General features: G+C 42.1%; 1 protein-coding gene and 1 long non-coding RNA gene across 25 annotated transcripts in view; one reads left to right on the top strand and one right to left on the bottom strand.

Annotated features, from left to right (window-relative positions):
• LOC132211217 (uncharacterized) overlaps nucleotides 1–22766 on the bottom strand; it is a 1824365-nt gene that overhangs the window by 50689 nt on the left and 1750910 nt on the right. The window lies entirely within an intron of this gene.
• Nucleotides 1–22766, top strand: part of PARD3 (par-3 family cell polarity regulator) — a 780879-nt gene that overhangs the window by 606092 nt on the left and 152021 nt on the right. Inside the window, exon 23 of one of the 24 annotated variants that reach the window (XM_059655873.1) lies at nucleotides 3433–3568. The exons of 22 other annotated variants lie outside the window; for them this stretch is intronic. In XM_059655873.1, coding sequence (XP_059511856.1) covers nucleotides 3433–3496 — 64 coding nt within the window. In that variant the 3' untranslated portion in view covers nucleotides 3497–3568. Of the gene's footprint in view, nucleotides 1–3348; nucleotides 3377–3432; nucleotides 3569–22766 lie in introns of those variants that run through there. One more of the 24 variants, XM_059655891.1, reaches the window with a different exon arrangement.

Genomic DNA, 22766 nt, shown 5'->3' with positions numbered 1-22766 from the left:
AGGGCACTGAACTTTTGGGTATTTGATGATGAGCTGACCACACTGTGATCAAAGTCTCCTTGAGCTGCTTGGTATTTCATTTGACTTTAGCCTCTAACAGACATGCCAAGATCCTGCTTATCTGAAGTTTGGCATGATAACTCATCTTATTATCTGACCCAACCACCTGGTTCTTCCATTACACAGGCCAAACCCATAGATTCAAGTACCAATCTTATTGGTATAGTGGTCTTAGGTTGGTGTTATTTTCTTTCTTACCCCTGCACAAGGATGAAATATCAATCAAGTACAAATTTAAATTCCTGAGGATTTATGTGAAGCCCCGTTGTGAGATGTATTTTCAACTTCTTGGGAGACTTTGTCAAGACTTGAATCTAAAATCCATTCTTATTTTTATTTTGTTAATCACCACCCGAGGATATTTTTTCCATTGATTTTTATAGAGAATGAAAGAGGGGGAGAGGGGGAGAGAGAAAGAGAGAAAGATAGATGAATATATATCAATGTGAGAGAGGCACATCAATTGGTAGCCTCCTGCTTGAGCCCCGACCAGGGCATTGGATCAAACCTGCAACCAAGGTATGTGCCCTTGACTGCGAATCAAACCCACGACCCTTCATTCCTCAGGCCGTTTGTTTTAAATATTTTTATTGATTTCAGAGAGAAAGGTAGAGGGAGAGGGAGATAGAAACATCAATGTTGAGAGAGAATCATTGATGTGCTGCCTCCTGCATGTCCCCTACTGGGGATCAAGCCCACAACCCGGGCATGTGCCCTGACCAGGAATCGAACTGTGACCTCCTGGTTCATAGGTTGACGCTCAACCACTGAGCCATGCCGGTCGTGCTCACAAGTATTTTCAGTACCAATTTATGCCTTTCCTTATTAGTTCTATCCAATAAACTATATAGGGGTTATATTGTGGAATCCTTAGGAATGCAGAGTTTTAAAAATATATGTTCTCAAAATACTTTGGAGCCAGATAATTGTCTCCAAGATGATTCCTTTGGCAAAGGGCAGGGTAGGTGGCTAGCTCTTTGAGCTTAACTGTTTTACAAATTAATTTACTACAGTGACTAACTGGGAGGGAGGAAGAAGGGGTGACCATCACCATTTTCCCCACAGGAGCTAGGGTGGGCTTATTGGAGACTGGTTGGGCTTTGCCTAGTGATTGCCCAATGTCCCTCCTTGGAAGGGAAATGTTTGGGAGGAGTATGACAGGATGGGATGCTGACAGCTCCTTGGGGCTCTGGGTGCTAGCTGAGGCCTTTGGTGGTGGCTCTGCTTTCCTGAGAGCTGCTGTGTGAAGCAGCAACTGTCAAGCCTCTCCAGTCACCGGGCATCACCATTCAGTGGGATCCTGAGCCTCTTCGCCCTGCTGAAGCTTTGGAGGAGCTGGGCAACGGGGTGATGGTTTTGGACTCTGCTGGGAGACACCCCCAATTCTTTTGCACTTTCATGTTGTTTAGGTTCAAAATTTGAAATTGTCTTAAGAGTGTCACTACCTTCTTTTTCACTTTACCTTTTGTATGAGTCTCTAATTAAAGGAAAGCCAAAAGGGTGGGGAAATCATTTCTTCAGGTTCCCCAAAGCTAGTAAGAATGAATATAAATTCATTGTAAAGCTTAGGTAATATTTTTGTAGGTCTCAACACCAACTTAAACTATTGGAAATACTAGCCATTTCAGGAGTATCCAGTAAGTTCATTTGCTTTGGCAACCAGGCTGAGTAAAGAGATAAAAGCTTATAGATTCAAGGTTTGTTAAATCGGGTATTCCAAGTGTCAAATTGAGTTATTAAGAGAATGAGGAGGCCAGGAGGTTTGTGTTGTGCTTGCAAAACTCGGAGAAAAACTGAATGATGTTAGATTTAGTGTCTTTGGCATTTCAGGTGGTTAAGAAATGGCCAAGGGGTTAAATCAAAAGGAATTTAAAAATAGCCCTGTAAGTGAGGATAATTAAAATGTTTTGATTGACCGTTGAGATTTTAATGGTACCTTATTTCTTGGTGGGGCATGGGGGGCAGGTTGATCCTAATCAAAGTTTACTTGCATTATTAGTGCCCAAACACCATTTGAAGGAAATGGGACTTTTGCGTTTTGTTTGAATACATGTTACTTAGGCATTTAAATGAGTTATTTTTTATGCCCTTATAAAAATAAAAAAATGTGACTCAAAATTGGATTAGGTTACTTGTAACTGAAGGAATTGGCTCATTTAAAACAGTCTCATACACAATCGATAGATTCCTTTTGTCATACGGGAGTACAATATAAGAGCTCGGATAAAAAACAGTGTTTCTCTTTTATTTATTTTTTAAGTGTTTTAATTTATACTTTCTGTATCTTCCGGGTGTTATATCTGTATTTGGTAATCAGAAAAGTTATTAAGCCCATAGCTCAGTTGGTTAGAGCATCCTCCTCATACTCCATGATTGTGGGTTTGATCCTGGTCAGGGCACATACAGGAAGTAACCAATGAGTGCATAAGTAAGTGGAACAAAAAATTGATGTTTAAAAAATGTTATTAAAAGAATCATAATATTTTTTAAAAATAAAATAAATTTACAATAATTTTAAAAGTTAAACAGATATCATTGGGTTAAAAAAAAAAATAATAACCTTGGCCTGAATTTGTGCTGCTTTATCTCCCTTGTATTAACTGAAATCTTGTTTACCTCCCCAAGAGGCCCGCCTGGCTCAGCCTCAGGTGATATGAACCTTCTCAAGGTGGAGCCCGACTGAGCCTGTAACAACCAAAGAGCAATAGGCCACAGAATACTAGTACAGCTCATAACGAAACCCTGGCTATCCTCATGAAACGGAAAGTATTACCTTAATAAACTGGACCTGAATCAGTCACTTAGAGTAGTAAAGTAAAATTTTAACTCCAAGTTTGCTTTAAATTCTAGTGTCACTTTGAATTCTTAAAGAAGTTTGCAAGAGAGGGTGGGTGGCATGCAAATGGAATTGGGGAATGCTGGGGAACATAGGCTATCAGTGGAACAAGTTATGGACTACACAACTCTAGGGATTTCCATAGAACTACTAATTATTATGAATTTGGACAGTTATGGTGATTTTTGTGTCAGATGGAAGTCAGTGAAGGTTTTCTTTAAATTTCACCAAGTCATTGTGTGGTCTGTGGGGGAAAGGAGGAGGACCTAGATAAGTGACTTAAATTCTATATACTTATAATTCAGGCACAGAAGACCTTTTTTGTTTGTTTGTTTGTTTTTGCAAGCTGCAGTTGCAAAATTTTTAAAAAGCACCTGCTTTGTAACAAAATAAAGCTGAGGATACTTATTTCTAATTATTCTCTTTTTCTTCCATTTCCTTCTTTTCTACAGTTTGTATATTTAACCTTTGTGAAATAACCAAAGGCTTAAACTCTTTCAACAAGGCCAAAGTTCTTGTGCATGTTTGTATTCTAGCCTCTGTGACTGTCCTGGGAGGTATTCGGCGGCTGCTGCGGAAGGTGTCTGGGTCACAGAATGAACAAGATCTGACTCACCTCCCAAGTTCCACTCACTTGGTGTCACATGACAGATCACATGCAATATGTTGTACAAAGAATAATAGGAATGAAATAGGATTCTGAGAATATTGATTCAGAGAAGAAGGGGCTTCTAAGAGGTACTGTGCTTGAGCTAAAAGGGTCAGAACTGTGTTTTGTATACTATATATAATATGCCTAGTTTTTGACTTGAACTCACAGTATAGTTTAATTAAGGTGCTGGATTTATGTACTGCTGGTGAATATTAAATTATGGTGAACACTTTACTCTGTAAATTCCTTAATACCTCCAGCCCCTAAAAGTCATTGGCAGAACTGGTATGACTTTTCTTGAGTGTCTGATATTTTGAAAGTTTTATGGGATTTCAGCAAGTAAGGCATGCTCAGCCTCTGAATCTCTTGGTGTCTTGAACCCTCAAGCAAGTGGGGCAGACACAAGGAGATGCTACAACCCCATTAGGTAGCATCTGGTTTGGGCTGGGGGGTACCGTGTGTCCAGGATTCACGTGCCATAAGTGACAGCTGTAGTTGGTAATACTGTCTTTATGGATCAGTTCCAAAGTAGGGATGTGCGAATATTAATGACTTTAATATGGTATCACTTTAAGCATTTGAGGAATTTAAAATTCTTGTTAAAATTCTTGTTTTGGGTATTCATGACTATAAATGACATGCGAATTGCAGCATTGCTAGGGCCTGCAGGCTTCCCTGGAGCACAGAGGGAGAGGGAACTACATGAGTCACTGGCAGTTATCAGTTGAGCATCTGCTAGACACAAACTACTCACCAAGCCAGTTCAGAAACCTTGGTGGAACTCATAAAGTCATGATTTAGTCAACCTCTTCTTTCTAATGTTAATTCTAAAGAATCTCATTTGCTTCTAGGAGAGTCCCATTAATCTTCTTTGTAATGGGTGAATTCAAAGAGCACCATCCTCTTTTCTTTTAAAGTCAGAACATCTGAATTGTGTTGGTTGTTATAGAAGAGAGCTTTTATATTAGATCAAGGCAAACTGGTTGTAGGTGTAGTGTGGCCCTTGCTGACTGAGTGGCTTTACACTGTCCAATAATCCTGGCATACTTATAGTTGACACAGTATGTTGGTTGACTTTCAAAGGGCAGGCAGTGCTCTGATTGTTTACTATTATTGTGTGAGGGTATTACTTCCCCACTTTTATATCTGGATAAGTCTTGTAACAAGAATATGGCCTGCTGGAGGATTCAAGACACCAAGAGCTCTAGAAGCTGAGCTTGCCTTACTTGCTGAAATCCCATAAAACTTTCCAATATACATCCTGATTTTCAAAAAAGAAGATGATAAGGAGTGCAGTAACTAAAGGACCATTGCTCTAGTTTCCCACACAAGTGAAGTGATGCTTGAAGTGATGCAACAAAGGCTTCTGCCTTAGAGAGAGCCAGAAATGCTGGACAGTCAAGCTGCATTCAGAGAAGGAAAAAGCACTTGAGATCTAATTGTGAGCATTCACTGGATAATGGAGTGCTGCAAAGACTCTCAGAAAAAGGTTAGTCTATGCTTTGTAGACTATAGTAAAGCCTTTGACTATGACCATCATGAAAAGCTCTGGGCTGCTCTGAAAGCAGTGGGCATGCCTCAGCACTTGATTGTCCTAATGTGTAACCTGTACTGTGGACAGGAAGTTGCTGTCACAGAATATGGAAACAGAATGGTTTCCTATAGGCAAAAGTGTCAGGCAAGGGTGCATTTTATCTCCCTATCTGTTTATCTGTACACAGACCATATCATAGGAAAAACTAGGCTAGACTCAGAGAAAGGAGGAGTGAAAATTGGTGGAATAGCAATAATTTAAGATATGGGATGACATCATCTTACTTGTGAAAAGTAAGTGATTTGAAACTTCTGATGAAAGTGAAAAAAGAAAGTGCCAAAGCAGGGCTGCATTTGAACATTAAAAAGACAAAAATCATGACTACAGAAGAAATACACCCTTTAACCCAGACAGTGAAGATATTGACATTGTTAAAGATTTTACCTTGGCTCAGTCATCAATGTCAGTGGAGACTGCAGCCAAGAAATGAAAAAAGGCTGAGACTTGGAAAGGCAGTAAATGAAGAATTAGGAAAGATCACCTAGAGCAAAGATGTGTTATTAGAAACCAAGACTAAGATCATCCACCCTCCTATTTCTAATTACTGTGTACAGATGTGAAAGCTGGCAATAAAGAAGGCTGAGAGGGAAAAAATGGATTCACTTGAAATATGTTGTTGGAGGGTACTTCTGTGGATACTAGAAAGACAAACAAGTGGGTCCTAGAGCAAATTAAGCCTGAAACATCTCTGGAGGCAAAAATGACAAAAATGGAACTGTCCTACTTCAGGCATTTCCTGAGAAGGTAGGGTTCTTTGGGACAGATGGTGATACTGGGGGGAAAAATAGAAGGCAGCAGGAAAAGAGGAAGAACAAATATGAGAGGGATTCAATCCATAAAAGAAGCCACAGGCAAGTCTACAGGAGCTGATCAGGGCTGCTGAGATAAGACATTGTGGATGTCACTCATTCATAGAGTCTCCGGGAATCAGAGCTGACTAAACGGCATGTGCATCACACACACAGAGGAGAGAGAGAGAGAGAGAGAGAGAGAGAGAGAGAGAGAGAGAGAGAGAGAGAGAGAGAGAGAGAAGAGAGAGAGAGAGATTGATTTTGAAAATGTTTAAAAGTAAAATCACAATGCCAATACAATTCACATGTATGTACAAATGGGTTGGATGAGATTGCATTCCTAAGAGATAGAAACCGTGGTAAAAAGTAGCAAAGTTTCCTGTAGGCACTGGTGATAAGCTCCACCATCAAGGGAGAACTTGGGCCTGAGACAGATACAAGCCAGGGCTCTGCCACTTTCCTATCACAGGACAGGTATGTGGAGTCAGGTGTCTCTTATTTTTACAAACAGAGGCCCTTCTTTAGTGCGTTCAGGGCTCTGGGCCATGCTTGCACATGGCCACCAGGGTGATTTTTCTTATGTGGGCTTCCTGCTTTCCCCTTCTCTACCAACAGTGGGAAGGAGGGCAGCAGAAAAGATGGTTGGTTAGGGAGAGGAAGATGGGCCCAGTGACAAGTTGGTTTGCATTCCAAGCAAATTCTGGGCCAACCATTGCAGGAGCCTCAGCCCTTAGGAGGGAGAGTCACAATGCTTCTAGGTGGAATGCCATGCTGTCTGGAGCACTCACCTTGGAAGAGCCCAGCTGCCTCTGAGGGGACCTGGCTTTGTCCTCACAGCAGCTGTGGGGGAGGGTGGTGCAGGCAATGCCACCAGCAGTGACTAAAGCTAATTGATATGAGGAAATACAAATAATTTAAAATCTCAACTTTGCCTTCCTTCTCCTTGAACTCTCTAACTGCCTTTCCTGCTATGTTTCTTACTAGTGCTTATGATGTGATGGTGTGGCATCTTCACACTTTAAAGTTTTGTTTGCCAGTCATCTCCAACAACTAGAAGGAAGTTCCATTTTAATGTAGGACTTTTTGTCTCTCATCCATAGCTATATTCCAGAGCCTGACACATAGGTATTCAATTATGTTAATTATATGAACAAATGTGTAAACCCAAGTCTTCATCAGCATAGCAAACACCGTTTATGGAGTGTAGTATATGATAAAGAAAATTGGAAGCTGTATTTATTTATTTTTTATTTTTTTAAAATAGATCTTTATTGTTCAGATTATTACAGTTGTTACTCTTTTTTCCCCCCATAGCTCCCCTCCACCCGGTACCTAGCCGATGCCCTTACCCCCGACCCCACTGTCCTCATCCATAGGTGTACGATTTTTGTCCAGTCTCTTCCGGCACCCTCCACATCCCCTTCCCCCTGAGAATTGTCAGTCCACTCCCTTTCTATACCCCGATTCTATTATATTCACCAGATTTTTTATTCACTTGATTTTTAGATTCACTTGTTGATAGATATGTATTTGTTGTCACTTTGTAGTTCATAATTTTTATCTTTACCTTTTTCCTCTTCTTCCTCTTCTTAAAGAATACCCTTCAGCATTCATAAAATATTGGTTTGGTGGTGATGAACTCCTTTAGCTTTTTCTTTTATCTGTGAAGCTCTTTATCTGACCTTCAATTCTAAATGATAGCTTTGCTGGGTAGAGTAATCTTAGTTGTAGGTTCTTGCTATTCATCACTTTAAATATTTCTTGCCACTCGCTTCTGGCCTGCATAGTTTCTGTAGAGAAATCAGCTGACAATTGTATGGGTTCTCCCTTGTAGGTAACTAACTGTTTTTCTCTTGGTGCTTTTAATATTCTCTTTTTGTCTTTTGCCCTTGGCATTTTAATTATGATGTGTCTTGGTGTGGTCCTCTTTGGATTCCTCTTGTTTGGGGTTCTCTGCGCTTCCTGGATTTGTAAGTCTATTTCTTTCACCAGGTAGGGGAAGTTTTCTGTCATTATTTCTTCAAATAGGTTTTCAATATCTTGCTCTCTCTCTTCTTCTGGCACCCCCATAATTCGGATGTTGGTACACCTGAAGTTGTCCCAGAGGCTCCTTATACTATCTTCATATTTTTGGATTCTTTTTTCTTTTTGCTTTTCTGGTTGGGTGTTTTTTGCTTCTTCATATTTCAAATCTTTGACTTGATTCTTGGGATCCTTTAGTCTGCTGTTGGATCTCTGTATATTATTCTTTATTTCAGTCAGTGTATGCTTAATTTCTTATTGGTCCTTTTTCATATCCTTGAGGGTCTCACTATATTTCTCAGAGGTATCTAGAAGATTCTTGAGTAACTTTATAATCGTGGTTTTGAACTCTATATCCAGTAGTTTGCTTTCCTCCATTTCTTTCATTTGTGACCTGTTTCTTTGTCTCCACATTTTGGCTGCTTCCCTGTGTTGATAGAGTGGCTTTGTGTGGTAGGTGTCCTATAGGGCCCAGTGGCTCAGCCTCCCTAATTACCTGAGGTGGACACTCTTGTTGCACCCCTTTGTGGGCTGTGTGCACACAAAATTGTAGTTTTAGTTAAGCCTTGATTGCTGTTCGTATCACTGGGAGGAATTGACCTCCAGGCCAACTGGCTGTGAGAATCAGCTGTTTCTACAATGGGAGAATTGCTGTCCTGGAGACAACCTTATGGGGCAGGACTTGCTTCAGTGGGGCTTTAGTGCTCACTGAGTCTGCCCCCTGAGTGTGTCTCTTATGGATGTAAAGAGTTGTAATCTGGTATGGTCTCACTCTGACCACTGGGTACACTGGCTCTTGGATCTCCAAGGAGGTGCAAAGTCAGCCACTGCCTGTGGCCACCCAGCAGGAGCTACAGAGAGATCTTCAGATTCCTCCTCTTTGTTGGGGTTTGGAGGTGCCCAGATGAGGCCCAGCTGTGAAGCAATGCAGGCTGCTGTTGAGCCTTGGGGCTTCTTTTGAAAGCTCTGGTGCTCTCTGACCCAGGTGCAGTTTCTTAGGTTTTAGATTGCAAAAGGCCAGGCCATTCATATGCAAAAGCCTCTGTGCACTGCTTGGGTGGTATCATAAATTAGGTGGGGCAGGGTTTCAGGGAATCACCAAGGCGGAGCAAACAGCAATGGCTGCCTGTCAGCCCTACCCCGAAGAGGTTCCTGGGTCTCTGTGTCCTGCAGCACCATGCAGGAACAACGATCGCTGCAAGCACTTCTGAGAGAAAGCTGCCCTCATGTTCCAGCCTGATGCCAGACGGTCCAGTTTCTCCCCGTATGAGTCTGGGTCCCCAGAGTCTCGCCCTGAACTGGAGTTCAGAGCAGTCAGGGGTTTGTATCTCCCTCCCAATTGAAAAAGATAACAGCGTACCCAATTGCCAGCCCATTTCTGCACCCCTCCATACCTCCACACTTCCGTACCTCCACACGTCCTCCCAGTCTCAGTGCACTTTTCTCTTTCCTTCTAGTTATATAACTCCACTCAGCCAGCATTCCCATGGTTCTGGATGATATCTGTTTTTTTTTAAGTTGTAGTTTTTATGTGGTTGTGTGAGGCAGCAAGTTTAGGTGTTTACCTATGCCACCATCTTGGTTCCTCCCTGGAATCTGTATTTAAGTACAGAGTGCCTGCTTTAGAAAAGAAATGTGGAATTTCAGCAAAATATTGTTAAACATTTTCATTGTTTAAATCCCCTTCGCTTACAGGTCAAGTCCATGATTCTTATAGATTTCTTGAAGTTTATATAATTTTGAGAAAGAGAGAGGGAGAGAGATGTGATAGGGTACCATACAACATGACATGCTAATAGGATGTGATGTAAGTATGGTTAAGAGCACAGGTTCTGGAGCCAGCCTGAGTTCACAGCCCAGCTCTGCCAATAAACCTTCTGTGCTCCACTTTTTGCATCTATAAATGGGGATAATAGTAGTACTTACTTCATCGGGTTTTATGTAAGGATTAAATGAACAACTACATATAAGTCACTTTGAATACTGTCTTGCATATAGGGAGAGGTCAGGAGGTACTAGTGGCTGCCATTACTATTATTATTATTATTATTATTATTATTATTATTATTATTATTACTAGAGGCCCAGTGCACGAAATTTGTGCACGGGGGGGTGGGGGTGGGGAGTGTCCCTCAGCCCAGCCTACACCCTATCCAATCTGGAACCCCTTGGGGGATATCTGACTGCCGGTTCAGGCCCGATCCCACAGGGGCCTGTTTAGGGCCCGATCTCACAATCCAGGACTGCTGGCTCCTAACCACTCCCTTGCCTGCCTGCCTGATTGCCCCCTAACTGCTCCCCTGCTGGCCCAATCGCCTCCAACTGTGTCCTCTGTAGGCCTGCCCCCCCCCCAACTGCCTTCCTTTGCTGGCCTGATCACCCCCAACTGCCCTCCCCTGCTGGCCATCTTGTGACAACATGGGGGCGGCCATCTTGTGACAACATGGGGATGGTCGTCTTGTGATGACGTGGGGCAGCCATCTTGTGATGCGATGGCGTGAGGGTCAATTTGCATATTACCTCTTTATTATATAGGATACCACCACCACCACTGTCATCATCTATATTCTTGAGCTCCAGGACATTTGGAAATTTCAGTTTGCTGCATGTGAATGATATATTTTATATGATGACTAGAGGCCCAGTTTATGAAATTTGTGCATGGGGGGAGGGGTATCCCTCAGCCCAGCCTGCACCCTCTCCAATCTGGGACCCCTCGAGGGATTTCCAACTGCCCATTTAGGCCCGATACCACCTAAACCAGCAGTTGGACATCCCTCTCACAATCCAGGACTGCTGGCTCCCAATCGCTGACCTGCCTGCCAGCCTGATCACCCCCTAACCACTCCCCTGCCAGCCTGATCGATGCCTAGCTGCTCCCCTGCTGGCCTGATTGCCCCCAACTGCCCTCTCCTGCAGGCCTGGTCACCCCCAACTGCCTTCCCCTGCAAGCCTGGTCACCCCCAACTGCCCTCCCCTGTTATCTGCAGGGATTTGATGGAGTGTTTAACTTGAACAGCCATAGATTTGTTTCAGAGCAGGAGACTAAGGTGAATGAGGGCTGTGGCATTAGAGGACGGATGAAGCTGGTGCAGGCCCAGGCTGCAGTCGGTTTTGCCACAGCCTGCGATGCAGCCTGTGCATGTTCCCACCTTGGGAGGAACTATTTGCTGCTTCCCTCTGGGAGGCCTGTGGTGGAATAATGACAATAAAGATAAACTTTAAAAAATTAAAATAAAATACACACAAAAATAAATTGATAGCTCTTTGATATATTGAAATAAAAACTACCATGTAATTGTGTAATATCCTATCTAATAAAAGAGAAACATGCAAATTGACCATAACCTCGACACCCTTCCCATTGGCTAATCAGTGAGATATGCAAATTAACTGCCAACCAAGATGGCAGCTGGCAGCCACACAGCTGAAGCGAACAGGAGGCTTGCTTGCTCCAGTGACGGAGGAAGCCAACGTTCCCGGCCTGCCGCTGCCAGCCTCTGAGCTGCACTCTAAGCAACTATGTTGCAATCATAGAAGCTAAACAAGCTCCAGAGACCTGCTTTCAGCCAGCTTCGGCCTCAGAGCTTAGAGCTGCTGTGATGGCAACAGAGTTTCAATTATAGAAGCCAAACAGACCCAGAAATCTGCTTTCAGCCCTCAGAGCTGGAGCCAGCTCTCAGCTCCAATGACAGCTATAGAAGGTAAATAAATCCCAGAATAAAAAAAGAAAAGAAAAAAAGGGGAGGCTGGGAGCTTAAGTTGCCCTCCAGCCTGAAAACGGCTCTCAAGCCCTCACCCAGACTGGCCAGGCACCCCAGTGGGGACCCCCACCCTGAAGGGGGTGTGACCAGCTTCAAACAGCCTTCAGCCCATCATCTAGGCTGGCCAGGCACCGAAGCGGGACCCCCACCCTGATTCGGGACACTTTCAGGGCAAACCAGCCGGCCCCCACCCATGCACCAGGCCTCTATCCTATACTACAGGCAGGGCTGGACAGTGCGAGCTGCCAGCCGGGCCCCATGTGCAGCCCTGGGCAGCGGGGCATAAGCCCCGCCCCCAGCCGGGACTCCTGTGTGCCACCTGAGGCCCCAGCTGGGACCCCCGTGCTGCCTAAGCCCCACACTGCTAAGCCCTGCCCCCAGCTGGGACCCTGTGACTATTGGAGAGCAGGAAAGTGCCACTGGGCCCTGGGTCACTGTGGTCATCAGGCCATCGGTAAGTAGAAAAGTGCGGCCTGTAGGCAGCCCCCAGCTGTGCCTGATCCAGGAGCAGGAAAGCAAGCCCGGCCTGTGGGCAGCCCCCAGCTGTGCCTTCTCCCTGGTCACCATGAGGATCTGGGAGCAGGAAAGCAAGCCTGGCCTGTGGGCAGCCCCAAACTTTGCCTGCTCCCCAGTTGCCATGGTGATCTGGGAGCAGGAAAGCAAGCCTGGCCTGAGAGCAGCCCCCAGCTGGGCCTGATCCGAGAGCAGGAAAGCAAGCCCCCAGCTGGGCCTGCTCCCCAGTTGCCATGGAGACCTGGGGGCAGGAAAGCCCGGCCTGTGGGCCTGCTCCCAGGTTGCCATGGCGACCGGTAGCAGGAAAGCCCGGCTTGCGGGCAGCACCCCCATCCTGGCCATAGCTCAAGGGAGAGTACAACATGCAGTGGAGACCAAGAGCCTGAGAGATCAACACAGAAGGGCTCCTGCTCCAAGCCTCCATGGTGTGGCTGGGGGCAGGCCCCCAGCAGACACACACACACACACACACACACACACACACACACACACACACACACTGCCTGCTCTGAGCCTCCAATGTGGCTGGAGGAAGATTCCCAGTGGACACACACACACACACACACACACACACACACACACGGGACGCCTGCTCCAAACGTCTGCTGCCAGACTGTGGCCATCAGTAGGACATCCACTGAGTGCTCCCAGACTGTGAGAGGGGCAGGCTGGGCTGAGGGGACCCCACCCCCCAGTGTACCGGGCCTCTAGTTAGTATTATAAATGCCTTGTATCCATTATATCAACAAATTTCAACCTTTTTCATCTCATGGCACACATAAACTAATTACCAAAATTCTGCAGCACACCAAAAAATATATTAGCCCTGGCCAGATGACTCATTTGGTTGGAACATTGTCTTGTACACCAAAAGGTTTCAGGGTCAGTTCCTGGTTAGGGCACATACTCAGGTTGTTGGTTTGATCCCTGGTCAGGGCACATATTGGAAGCAACCAATCAATGTTTTCTCTCTTACATTGATGTTTCTCTCCCTCCCTTCCTTCCTCTCTCTCTAAAACAGTGGTTCTCAACCTTCCTAATGCCATGACCCTTTAATATAGTTCCTCATGTTGTGGTGACCCCCAACCATAAAATTATTTTTATTGCTACTTCATAACTGTAATTTTGCTACTGTTATGAATCGTAATGTAAATATCTGATATGCAGGATGTATTTTCATTGTTACAAATTGAACATAATTAAAGCATAGTGATTAATCACAAAAACAATATGTAATTATATATGTGTTTTCCGATGGTCTTAGGTGACCCCTATGAAAGGGTCGTTTGACCCCCAAAGGGGTCGCGACCCACAGGTTGAGAACCACTGCTCTAAAATCAATAAACATCCTCAGGTGAAGATAAAAACAACAATCATATCCTCAGGTGAGGGTTTGAAATATGTAAATTATATATATGTGATGATTTTGATTCATTCACACTGGATGGCTATTATTGTGTTGGCTGTTGTCATTTTTAAGTTGGCAATCTAAGGAAAAAGAGGTTAATGCCCCTGACTAAATAGTCTGATATTGCATGTTTTAAAAATTCTTACAGCACACTGGTTGAAAAATCACTGCATTATATGATAATTAATTAAAATAAGGGTCATTGTTAATAAATATATAGTACAGAGTATTATTGATGTTATATTTATGGTAAACAGCTCAAGTGGAATTTTTGTTTGTTTTTATTTTTTTAATTCCCAGCTTGGACATGATAGATCCAATATTTGAAAGATGCTAGACTTTTCTCTTATATAATATATCTTTTTCTGGCACATTTTGTCCATCACCTGGGATCAACTATATACATACTTCACAAAATGAAGTCTCATTATACCCAAGGACAGCTAAATGCCCGTCAAGGAATAAATGAATGCGTTTGAGTTGTTTTAAGTAGCTAGGTGTGATTTAAAGGTTCCTGAAATAAAAAAGGCTTATTCATTTTTCATCAATAATCACTTCCCTTAATATTTCATTAGAACCCGCTGATTTGCAGACCTCCTTCTGGGTTTAGATTTATTATAATGGCAGACATAATTTAACTTTCCCTCTTTTTCTCATTCTGTATTATACCCTTTTGCCTCTGAGACACTGTTAAGATGTTTCTAACATTCACAAGATTGCTAATGATCCAACTTTTTAAAAATTGTACTTAAAATTAAGAGTTCTAGGCTGTAGAAATGTGTGTGTGTGTGTGTGTGTGTGTGTGCGCGCGCGCAGGCAATTTTCTTTCATCATTTGAACAACTGGTAGTAAGGTGCACACTTCCTGTTTCATAAGTTCTGAGAGTATGTACTGATTTATCATATGCAAAAGTCAGGAAGTAAATAGTTTGGTCATATTCTTAGAGTATGCCATCAATTTACAAGAACAAAGCATCTTGTGTGTGGCATACTCAGCAGATGAGATCAATATCTGCGCATGTACCTCATTTTCAAAACCTTTCTCTGGCTGCTGCAGACACAGCCTTTCTCTGGCTGCTGCAGACACAGCCTCACATTTGCCCTCAGATGTTCATTGTGCCTGTGTATCCTCAGGTAGCGGCACTGTCCTAGGCTTCTGTGCTGCCACCTAGGGAACGCTGCTCATCACAGTGAAGTCCAGAGCCTGCCCTCACTTTCATATGATGCATATGCAGAAAAGAGCCATTTCTCTTCTTCGACTGTCCACTGGTTGGATGTGAATGACCATAGCTAGAGATAGCCCAGGCAGGGTAGGGAATCTGATTGGAACCTTTGCAAAACCAAAATTCCAAGAACCTCTCCTTAAATGCACAGATTTAGTCTAGGTTTTTAGAAGTAACTAATCTAGAACCTGGAAACACACCCAGTACAGACTGCGATTCTGACATCTAACGCTGGCAATGAAAAAAAATGAATAGCGTAAGATAGATATTTTCTTTTTTCTAGATTATAAACTACCATGTCTGTATTTTTTACAGCCATGTTTGACAGTTTGTATAAAGTACATATTATTAATTTTCACTAGCTATACCAGTATTGATGCTGGGTAAAAATTGCTAAACATTAAGAAATAAAAATGTGTACACTTAAACATTTGGAAAATGTGTATGTGATCAGAACTATACATACTTTCATTGGACAGGAACCTTTCTTCCCTGTTTAATATTTCCCAGAAAACTCAATGCTTACTTTCCTCATGTCCCAGATTTTTATCCCAGAAACATGTTTAAAAAATTAGTGAACCACTGGTAGATATATAAATATCTACTTATGGAGAATTAAAAGAACACTAATGTGTGTGAGGAAATATTAGCCACCCTTAAAATTTATAAGTCCTTGTTCACCCAGAGCTACTCTTTACATTTTGCTTAGCTTTGGAATCTGTGTTGATAACTCTTTCCATAAAATACATACATTTTGTTACATATTAGCATTACTGTGACTTGCTTGCTTGTGTCTCAATAATTCTGTTCTTTGCTTACGATACTCTTCAGGTTTCCAGGAAGAAGTTTTAAGACAGTGTATAATATTTCTTTTCTGGACTTCTCCTTTATCTTTGTGATCTCAGCAGCCTTTGTTCTAGTGTAGGAGCAAGTGCAGCCAGGTGATCAAGGAGACCCATGTGGCTTTATATTCATGTCTTGGCTCTGACACTTACTTGGATGTTTGGCAAGTTATTTAACTTCTGTGAGCTTCATTAAACTCATCTGTATTTTAAATTTTTTGCCCCATTGTTAGACCATATGTCAGCTGTGTTTTATATGCAGAAAATATGTTCTTTATAACTATGCTTCATGATCTGTGTTAGAAAGTATTGGGGCTGAAAAGAGAAACCCAGATCCAATCTCTGATAGTAATGCTCTTCCAGTCTTTTGGGAGAATAACAGATGGACTTAAATAGCACAACCAGTTTTATTGACCATGCTGTTTATTTTAATAGCTAGACCAGAATGGTTTGATTGACTTTTTAAAAATCTGGTATTTTTTACCATATGGACAAGGCCGTATCTAGAGTGCCACGCGAATAAGCCTTCTTTTCTCTGACAACGAACCATGAAAATTGTTAGCAAAATGTCTTATTTCGAATTGATCCATGCTCTTGGTGATATAAGCACCCAATTTAAGAGATAAAATGCAGATTACCATTCATCAGTTGTTGGAAATTTGTTGCACCAAAGAACTGTAGGCAACCAGTATGTGAAATGAGCTAGAAATGAATGCAGTTGGGGTGACTACAAGTGTAATAAAACTACCTGAAATCAGTTGATTGTGGGTATACAGGACAGATTGCTTTCTTTAAATGGTGTTGTAACACTTGAAGAATGTAAAACATGAGAGTTTAGAAGTACTTACAGTAACATTTTTTAAAAGCTAATTAAGGTTTAAAGCAGAAAGACTTTTTTTCTCATTTTTACAATGCGCTCGGTAGACAAATCATTCTGAATCAGAACACCACTAATTCCTGTGTATAGTATTGAAATACTATAACAGCATTAGGTTGTCTTCTAACCTAATCAGTTCTTAAGTATTCATTGCATCCCTAGCCTCTTTGGTACAATCACAGTATATGTACCTTTCATTTATCTCCTCATGTTGGTGTATTCCTTTACATCCTTTAGCATATATACTGAATCTAAAGTCCCTTCTAAAATGTCATTTTCCCTCTAATTCCATCATAATGACCCTTTCTGAATCTTTCCTATTGTCTTATTTTTCTTCTGGTTGTGGATCACATTTTTTTCTCCTTATATCTGATATTTTTTTATATGATGTCAGACATTTTGAATTTTATGATGTTGAGGCTGGGTTTTGTTGTGTTTTGTAAGAGTGTTGTATCTTTCCTGGCAGGCCATTAAATTACTGGTTAATTACTGGCTGATTGTTTCTTATTTTTCTGTGTTGCTATTTTTTTTTTAAATCCTCAGCCAAGGATATGCTTTTATTGACTTGAGAGAGAGAGGAACGGACAGGGAGAGAGACAGAGAGAAAAGAGAGGGGAGGGGGTTAGAGTGAAGAGAGAGAGGGAGGGATAGAGAGACAGAGAGAGAGAGAACATTGATGTGAGAGAGAAACATTGATCAGTTGCCTCCCATAAGCCCAACTGGGGATCAAACCCGAGACCCTGTGGTGTACAGGACACTTATTTTTATTTTTAGGGGGCTTTTTAATCTCTTTGAGGCGAGGTCCAGAGTAGTCTTCATGCAAAGGCCTCGTTTAGTCCCATTTCCAAAATGTGCCCTTCTTGACTTGTGCTCAGCCTACATGTTCCATGAGGTCTCCTCTTCTGATTGGAACAAACGTGCCCAGTTCTGGCACTGTAAGTGTCTACAATTGTTCCTCTTACTGCTGCCTGGAAGTTATTTTTTCACAGAAGCTGTTCCTGTCTGGGCTGGTTGAGTTTTACTCACGTGCACTTTGGTGTTAAAGACTAAAGAGGATCCTTACAGGTTTCTGGATCTTTCTCTGTAGATACTTCCTTTCAGGTAATCTGTCCCACAAATTCTGACCACCTTAGCCTTCCCAAATTCAGAGTTCTGTCTCCTCACCCCCATGTGACTGCAATGCTGTTTTGTGTTCACCTTCCTGCACACAGTTTGGAAAGTACCACCAGAAAGCAGCCTCGGTGATGGTATGGATCACTCCTTTGTTTCCTTTTCTCAGATATTTCATTTCTAGGCTTTCTCATCCCCTATTCCTGAAAGTAGTTTTATCCTGTATTTTTCTATTTGCTTATTGTAAGAAAGTAACTCTAAACTACATTATTTTCTCATTGCTGGAAGTGGAAAGCTTTTTAGATTATTTGAATGATTGCTCTGTCAAGAGCTTTTCTCTCTTCTTACCTCATTCTTACTCCAGAACCACTCACATTGGCTTCAGCTCCTCTCTGTTAAGACTCCTCACAAGTGGCCAAATTGCCAAATCTGGGGATTTATACTTTCTGAAATATTTAGTCTTTTTTTTGTTATAAAAGAGAATTGTATCAACTTTATCTTTTTAAAAATATTTATTGTTGAGAGTCTTACAGATGTCTCCCCTTTCACCCTCATTGCCCCCTGAAATATTTAGTCTTGATGACAATTCCTCCACATGATTTTGAGAGGGCATCCACATTCAATTTGCAGAATGTTCTTCTTCCTTGGTCTCTGATGCTCTTATGTATTTTCTTTGCTGACCTCCACCTTTTCAGAAGATCCTTTGGTCCCCTATATATTGCAGTTCTCAAGCACCTATTCTCTCATATAGATTTGGAAGTAAGCTGGTATATTTCTGAGTGCCAGACCTACTTTTTACATGTGTCTCTGGGTATCCTGACAGTACCACAAACTCAACAGGAACAAATCTGGTGTTATATTTATTGTCAAAGCTGTGGCTACCATGGTGTCCCCTCTCTCTGCTGTTTTCACCACCATCCTCCTTATTTCCTGTGCTTTCTTCATCTCCTTTCTTTATCTCTATACCTAGTTGTGAGGTTTTATTGATTCTGTTTCTAGACTGTTTATCTTATCAGTTTATTCCCACCTATTTCATTTTCCCAATTTAGGGATGCATTATCCCTTGTCTGGTATAACAACAAAGCAGCACTTACATTTTCACACCCCTCTCCACCGCCCTGTGATCTTCTTACACAGTCCTGTCAGCACTTTCATCCTAAAGTCAACTTCGCGTGGCATTACTCCTGCTCAAACAAACCTAACTGCAGAATCAAGTCCAAACTTTTTGGTGTGGTATTTTCCTAGAGATCCACCAGTCTTACTCCTCTGCACTTGTCCTCATCAAAACTCTAGTCACTCTAGGTTGTTTCCTATCCCAGAACACGTCAAGCATTTTCCTACCCCAGACCCCATTATGAATGCTTTTTTTTCAATCAGTAAGGAACTGATGCATATAGCCCTCAATATCTCTATTGTTGAAATACCAGTTCTCCAAGTACCATCTCCTCTGCAAATTTAGTACATCTCATTTGGAATGACTCTCCTCTTACTTGGATTCAAAGCAATTTGCAAGCCTACTAAAGATCTCCTTCAAAGTCTATACAGGATAGTATCTCCTCCACTCTTTGCATGGTTTGTGTTTTTCCTCATGTTCTTCTGGACATCTTCTTTAGTGATGGTGGGAGATCATCAAGGCCTTCCTATGAACGTCCCTGCTTACAGTAGGACTTATGCTGCTGCTAGAAAGCAATCTTCTACACGGGGACCTTATGGCTCCTAAAGGAGATCAGGATAAGGCCATGCCTTATTCACCCTTATACCCTCCAAATGCTTCTGTACATTTTTTAGAATTTAAAGATGGGGATGTAAGATGCAGGAATGAAAAAAATTGACTTAAAGTTGTTTAATGACTTGATTTATAAGAAGATTCCATAACGTGGCATGTGACTTCAGCATGTAAAGAAGATTCAATTTATAAAAATTAGGTATATGTTACTTTAGTAACATATCAATGACATAGAACAGAATATATTGCTTTACAAATCCATTATTATACTTAGTTTTTTGCGAGGACTCCCCTCCCCCCACCTAAAAAAAATTGTAATTCAGAAGTGATGAAGTTGTGTGTGTGTGTGTACATGTATATACTAGAGGCCCGATGCACGAAATTCCTTCCCCCAGCTGCCAGCACCGGCCTCCGTCCGGCACCCGGGACCCGTGCTTCCCTCGCAGCTCCAGCTTCGTCTGGAAGGACGTCCTGCCTAATTAGCACATTACACTTTTATTATTATAGATATGTGTAAATTTCTTAAGCCAGTGATCATGATATATCCTTCACTGATAATGTTGATTAAAGACCAGGCATCAGAAGGAAACAAAGAGTGTATGTTATTTGGAGATCCTCCAATATCTTCACTCTTGTCTATGTTTTCTTTCTGTGCAGACACTAAGATATTATTGGGCACTATGTTTAACTAGACACAACATTTTGCTGATTTTCTTTAAATGTTTCCTGAAAAGAAACATTATTTAATCAGTATCTTTTGAGATATCTGTTTACACTAAACAAAATCCTATTCCAATTAGTTTCAAGTTCTAAGCAAAAGCTCTAGTAATTAAACATTGTCTGATGGAACATCTTGTTAGTGTACTGCAATATTGAAGTTGAGGTGCAGTAGAAATAATATTAAGCTTATTAGCACGCTTATCAGTTTAATTGATCAACCACATACAAGGACTATATGCTGACATAAGGATTTTTTTCCCTCTGAAACACTGAATTTGGGAAGCTTAACACCTCCATTTTGTCATCTGTAAAATGAAATACTATATATGAATAAATAAAAATCACTATCTCGTAGCATTGTATAGGATAGATGAGATAATATAGGTAAAATATTTGGCATAGTGCCTGCTTACAGTATCATAAATATATTTACTTGTGGTGCAGTTCAAGTCTCAGAACAAAATTATTTTATGATAAAAAAAATCCTTCTAATGAGTAGATCTTGAAAATTCAATAAGTAGCATATTTACTTGAAGCAGCATTCAGTTTTAGCACATTGTAAAATTTTGGACAACTTTGTGGACTTAATTTTTTCCTTTTTAAAAATTTTTATTGTTGACTCTATTACAGGTGTCCCCCATTCTCTCTCCACCCAGTCCCTGCTCCCCCGCAGGCCTTCACCACTTTATTGTCTGTGCCCATGGGTTATGCATATATGCATGTATGTTCTTTGGATGAACTCTTCCCAACCTCCCCACACTCCTCACCTCTGAGATCTGTCAGTTTGTTCCATTTGTCCATGCCTCTGGTCTTGGACTTAATTTTAAATGCAATTTAATCTATGCAAACTCCTGGCCAAATTGTGTGTAAGCAAAATGAAGTAATCTATGAACATGACATATTTTGCAATGTACTTACTCTGTACTGCACATGCATAATAACACTTTGTATCTACCTATTGTAATGTTATCCAGATACTGTTGTGAATGTGGGCATCAGCTGAATGAGAGCATTTCAAACTTCTGTCTGTAGATGAACCACTATAACATTAATTGGCACTAGAATTTATTTTATGTGTATGATCTGTTGTAGTGGTAAAATAGATTATTTTTAGATTCCCATATAAAATTGTTTTCTCATTAGTTAATTATAGTCAGCTCTGTGTGTAACATAAATTTTAAATATTTTATGTTATTAGTAACATCAGTGTAACACAGGAATTAGCAAGATAGAAATGCGAATACATTTCCTTGTTTCTTAAACTGTGCGGCAAATGGAGAATTGGTTCTGTAAATTATTTTTAATGTGCACATTTTTTAACAAGGTCCTTAAAGTGGTAATCATTTCCTGAATTCCACCATTGCGGAGTAACAATGCTTTGACAGCTTTTGTTGGTGATAAAATATTTGTTTTCATTAAATTTTATGTTAAAAACTTATTTAGAATCAGAGATTTTTACCTTGTTATAGCTGGAAGGAACCTGATCTAACAGGCCTTATCTTACAGAAGTGGGAGCAGAGGGATGGGGGTGCAGATGAAGGTGGTTGCTGCTTATGTTGTATTTACTTTTAAGGAAGTATTGGTACCACAGCAAGAATACCTGACCTGGAGTCAGGAAACCTCGGGGCTTCAAATAGGTGTGCTCCCTTGCGTGAGTCACCTCTTTACACATTTATCAAATAGGAATGATCACACAAGGAAGGGAATACTGATCAGATAAAGTTTGTGTGAGAACACACTTAAAAATATAAAATATCAACACTAATAAAAGAGAAAAATGGTAATTGGCGTACAAGCTACCCTTTTCATTGGCTAATCAGGGCTATATGCAAATTAACTGCCAACTAAGATTGGCAGTTAACTGCCAACAAGATGGCGGTTAATTTGCATATGTAGGCACAATGCAGGGAGGCGAAAGGGAAAGCAGGAAGAAGCCCCCTGCCACTGACAGTGATCGCAAACCCAGGGGGGAGCTAAGAGCTGGGGGGCAGGGCAAAGGCGGCCCTGGGGCCGCCTTTGCCCTGCCCCCCAGCCATGATCAGAGAATAAGGTGCCTTTTCCGCCCTGGCCAGTGATAGCAGGAAGTAGGGGTGGAGCCAGCGATGGGAGCTGGGCACGGTCGAAGCTGGCAGTACCAGGAGCTAGGGGTCCCTTGCCTGGGCCTAAAGCGAAGCCCATGATCGTGGGGCCGCTGCAGCTGTGGGTCCCCGCTGCCCGGGCCGGACGCCTCAGCCAGAGGCGTCCTGCAGGGGCAGGGGCGGAGCCCGAACGATCGCAGCACCCCCCCACTGCCACTGCAGGTCCCCGCTGCCCGGCCGGACGCCTAGGCCAGAGGCATCAGGCCTGGGCAAGGGGCCGATCCTGTGATTGGAGGGTGATGGGGGTCAACGCCTGAGGGCTCCCAGTATGTGAGAGGGGGCAGGCTGGGCTGAGGGACACTCCCCCCAACACACACCCAGTGCACGAATTTCGTGCACCGGGCCCCTAGTGCTATTATAATTACCCTGCCGACTGACCTCTTCCCAGACCTCTGGGATTGTGGAGCGAGTTGATTCAAAGAGAAGATGTACGTGATAGCAACTTTAAGAATTAGAGGATGCCTTCCCATGCCAGCAGGTTGTTGAAATAC

The sequence above is a fragment of the Myotis daubentonii genome, chromosome 1 (assembly GCF_963259705.1).
Source record: "Myotis daubentonii chromosome 1, mMyoDau2.1, whole genome shotgun sequence".
In the NCBI taxonomy this organism is placed as follows: Eukaryota; Metazoa; Chordata; class Mammalia; order Chiroptera; family Vespertilionidae; genus Myotis; species Myotis daubentonii.
Note: the sequence above shows the minus strand (reverse complement) of the source record. Positions and strands in the feature narration are given on the sequence as shown.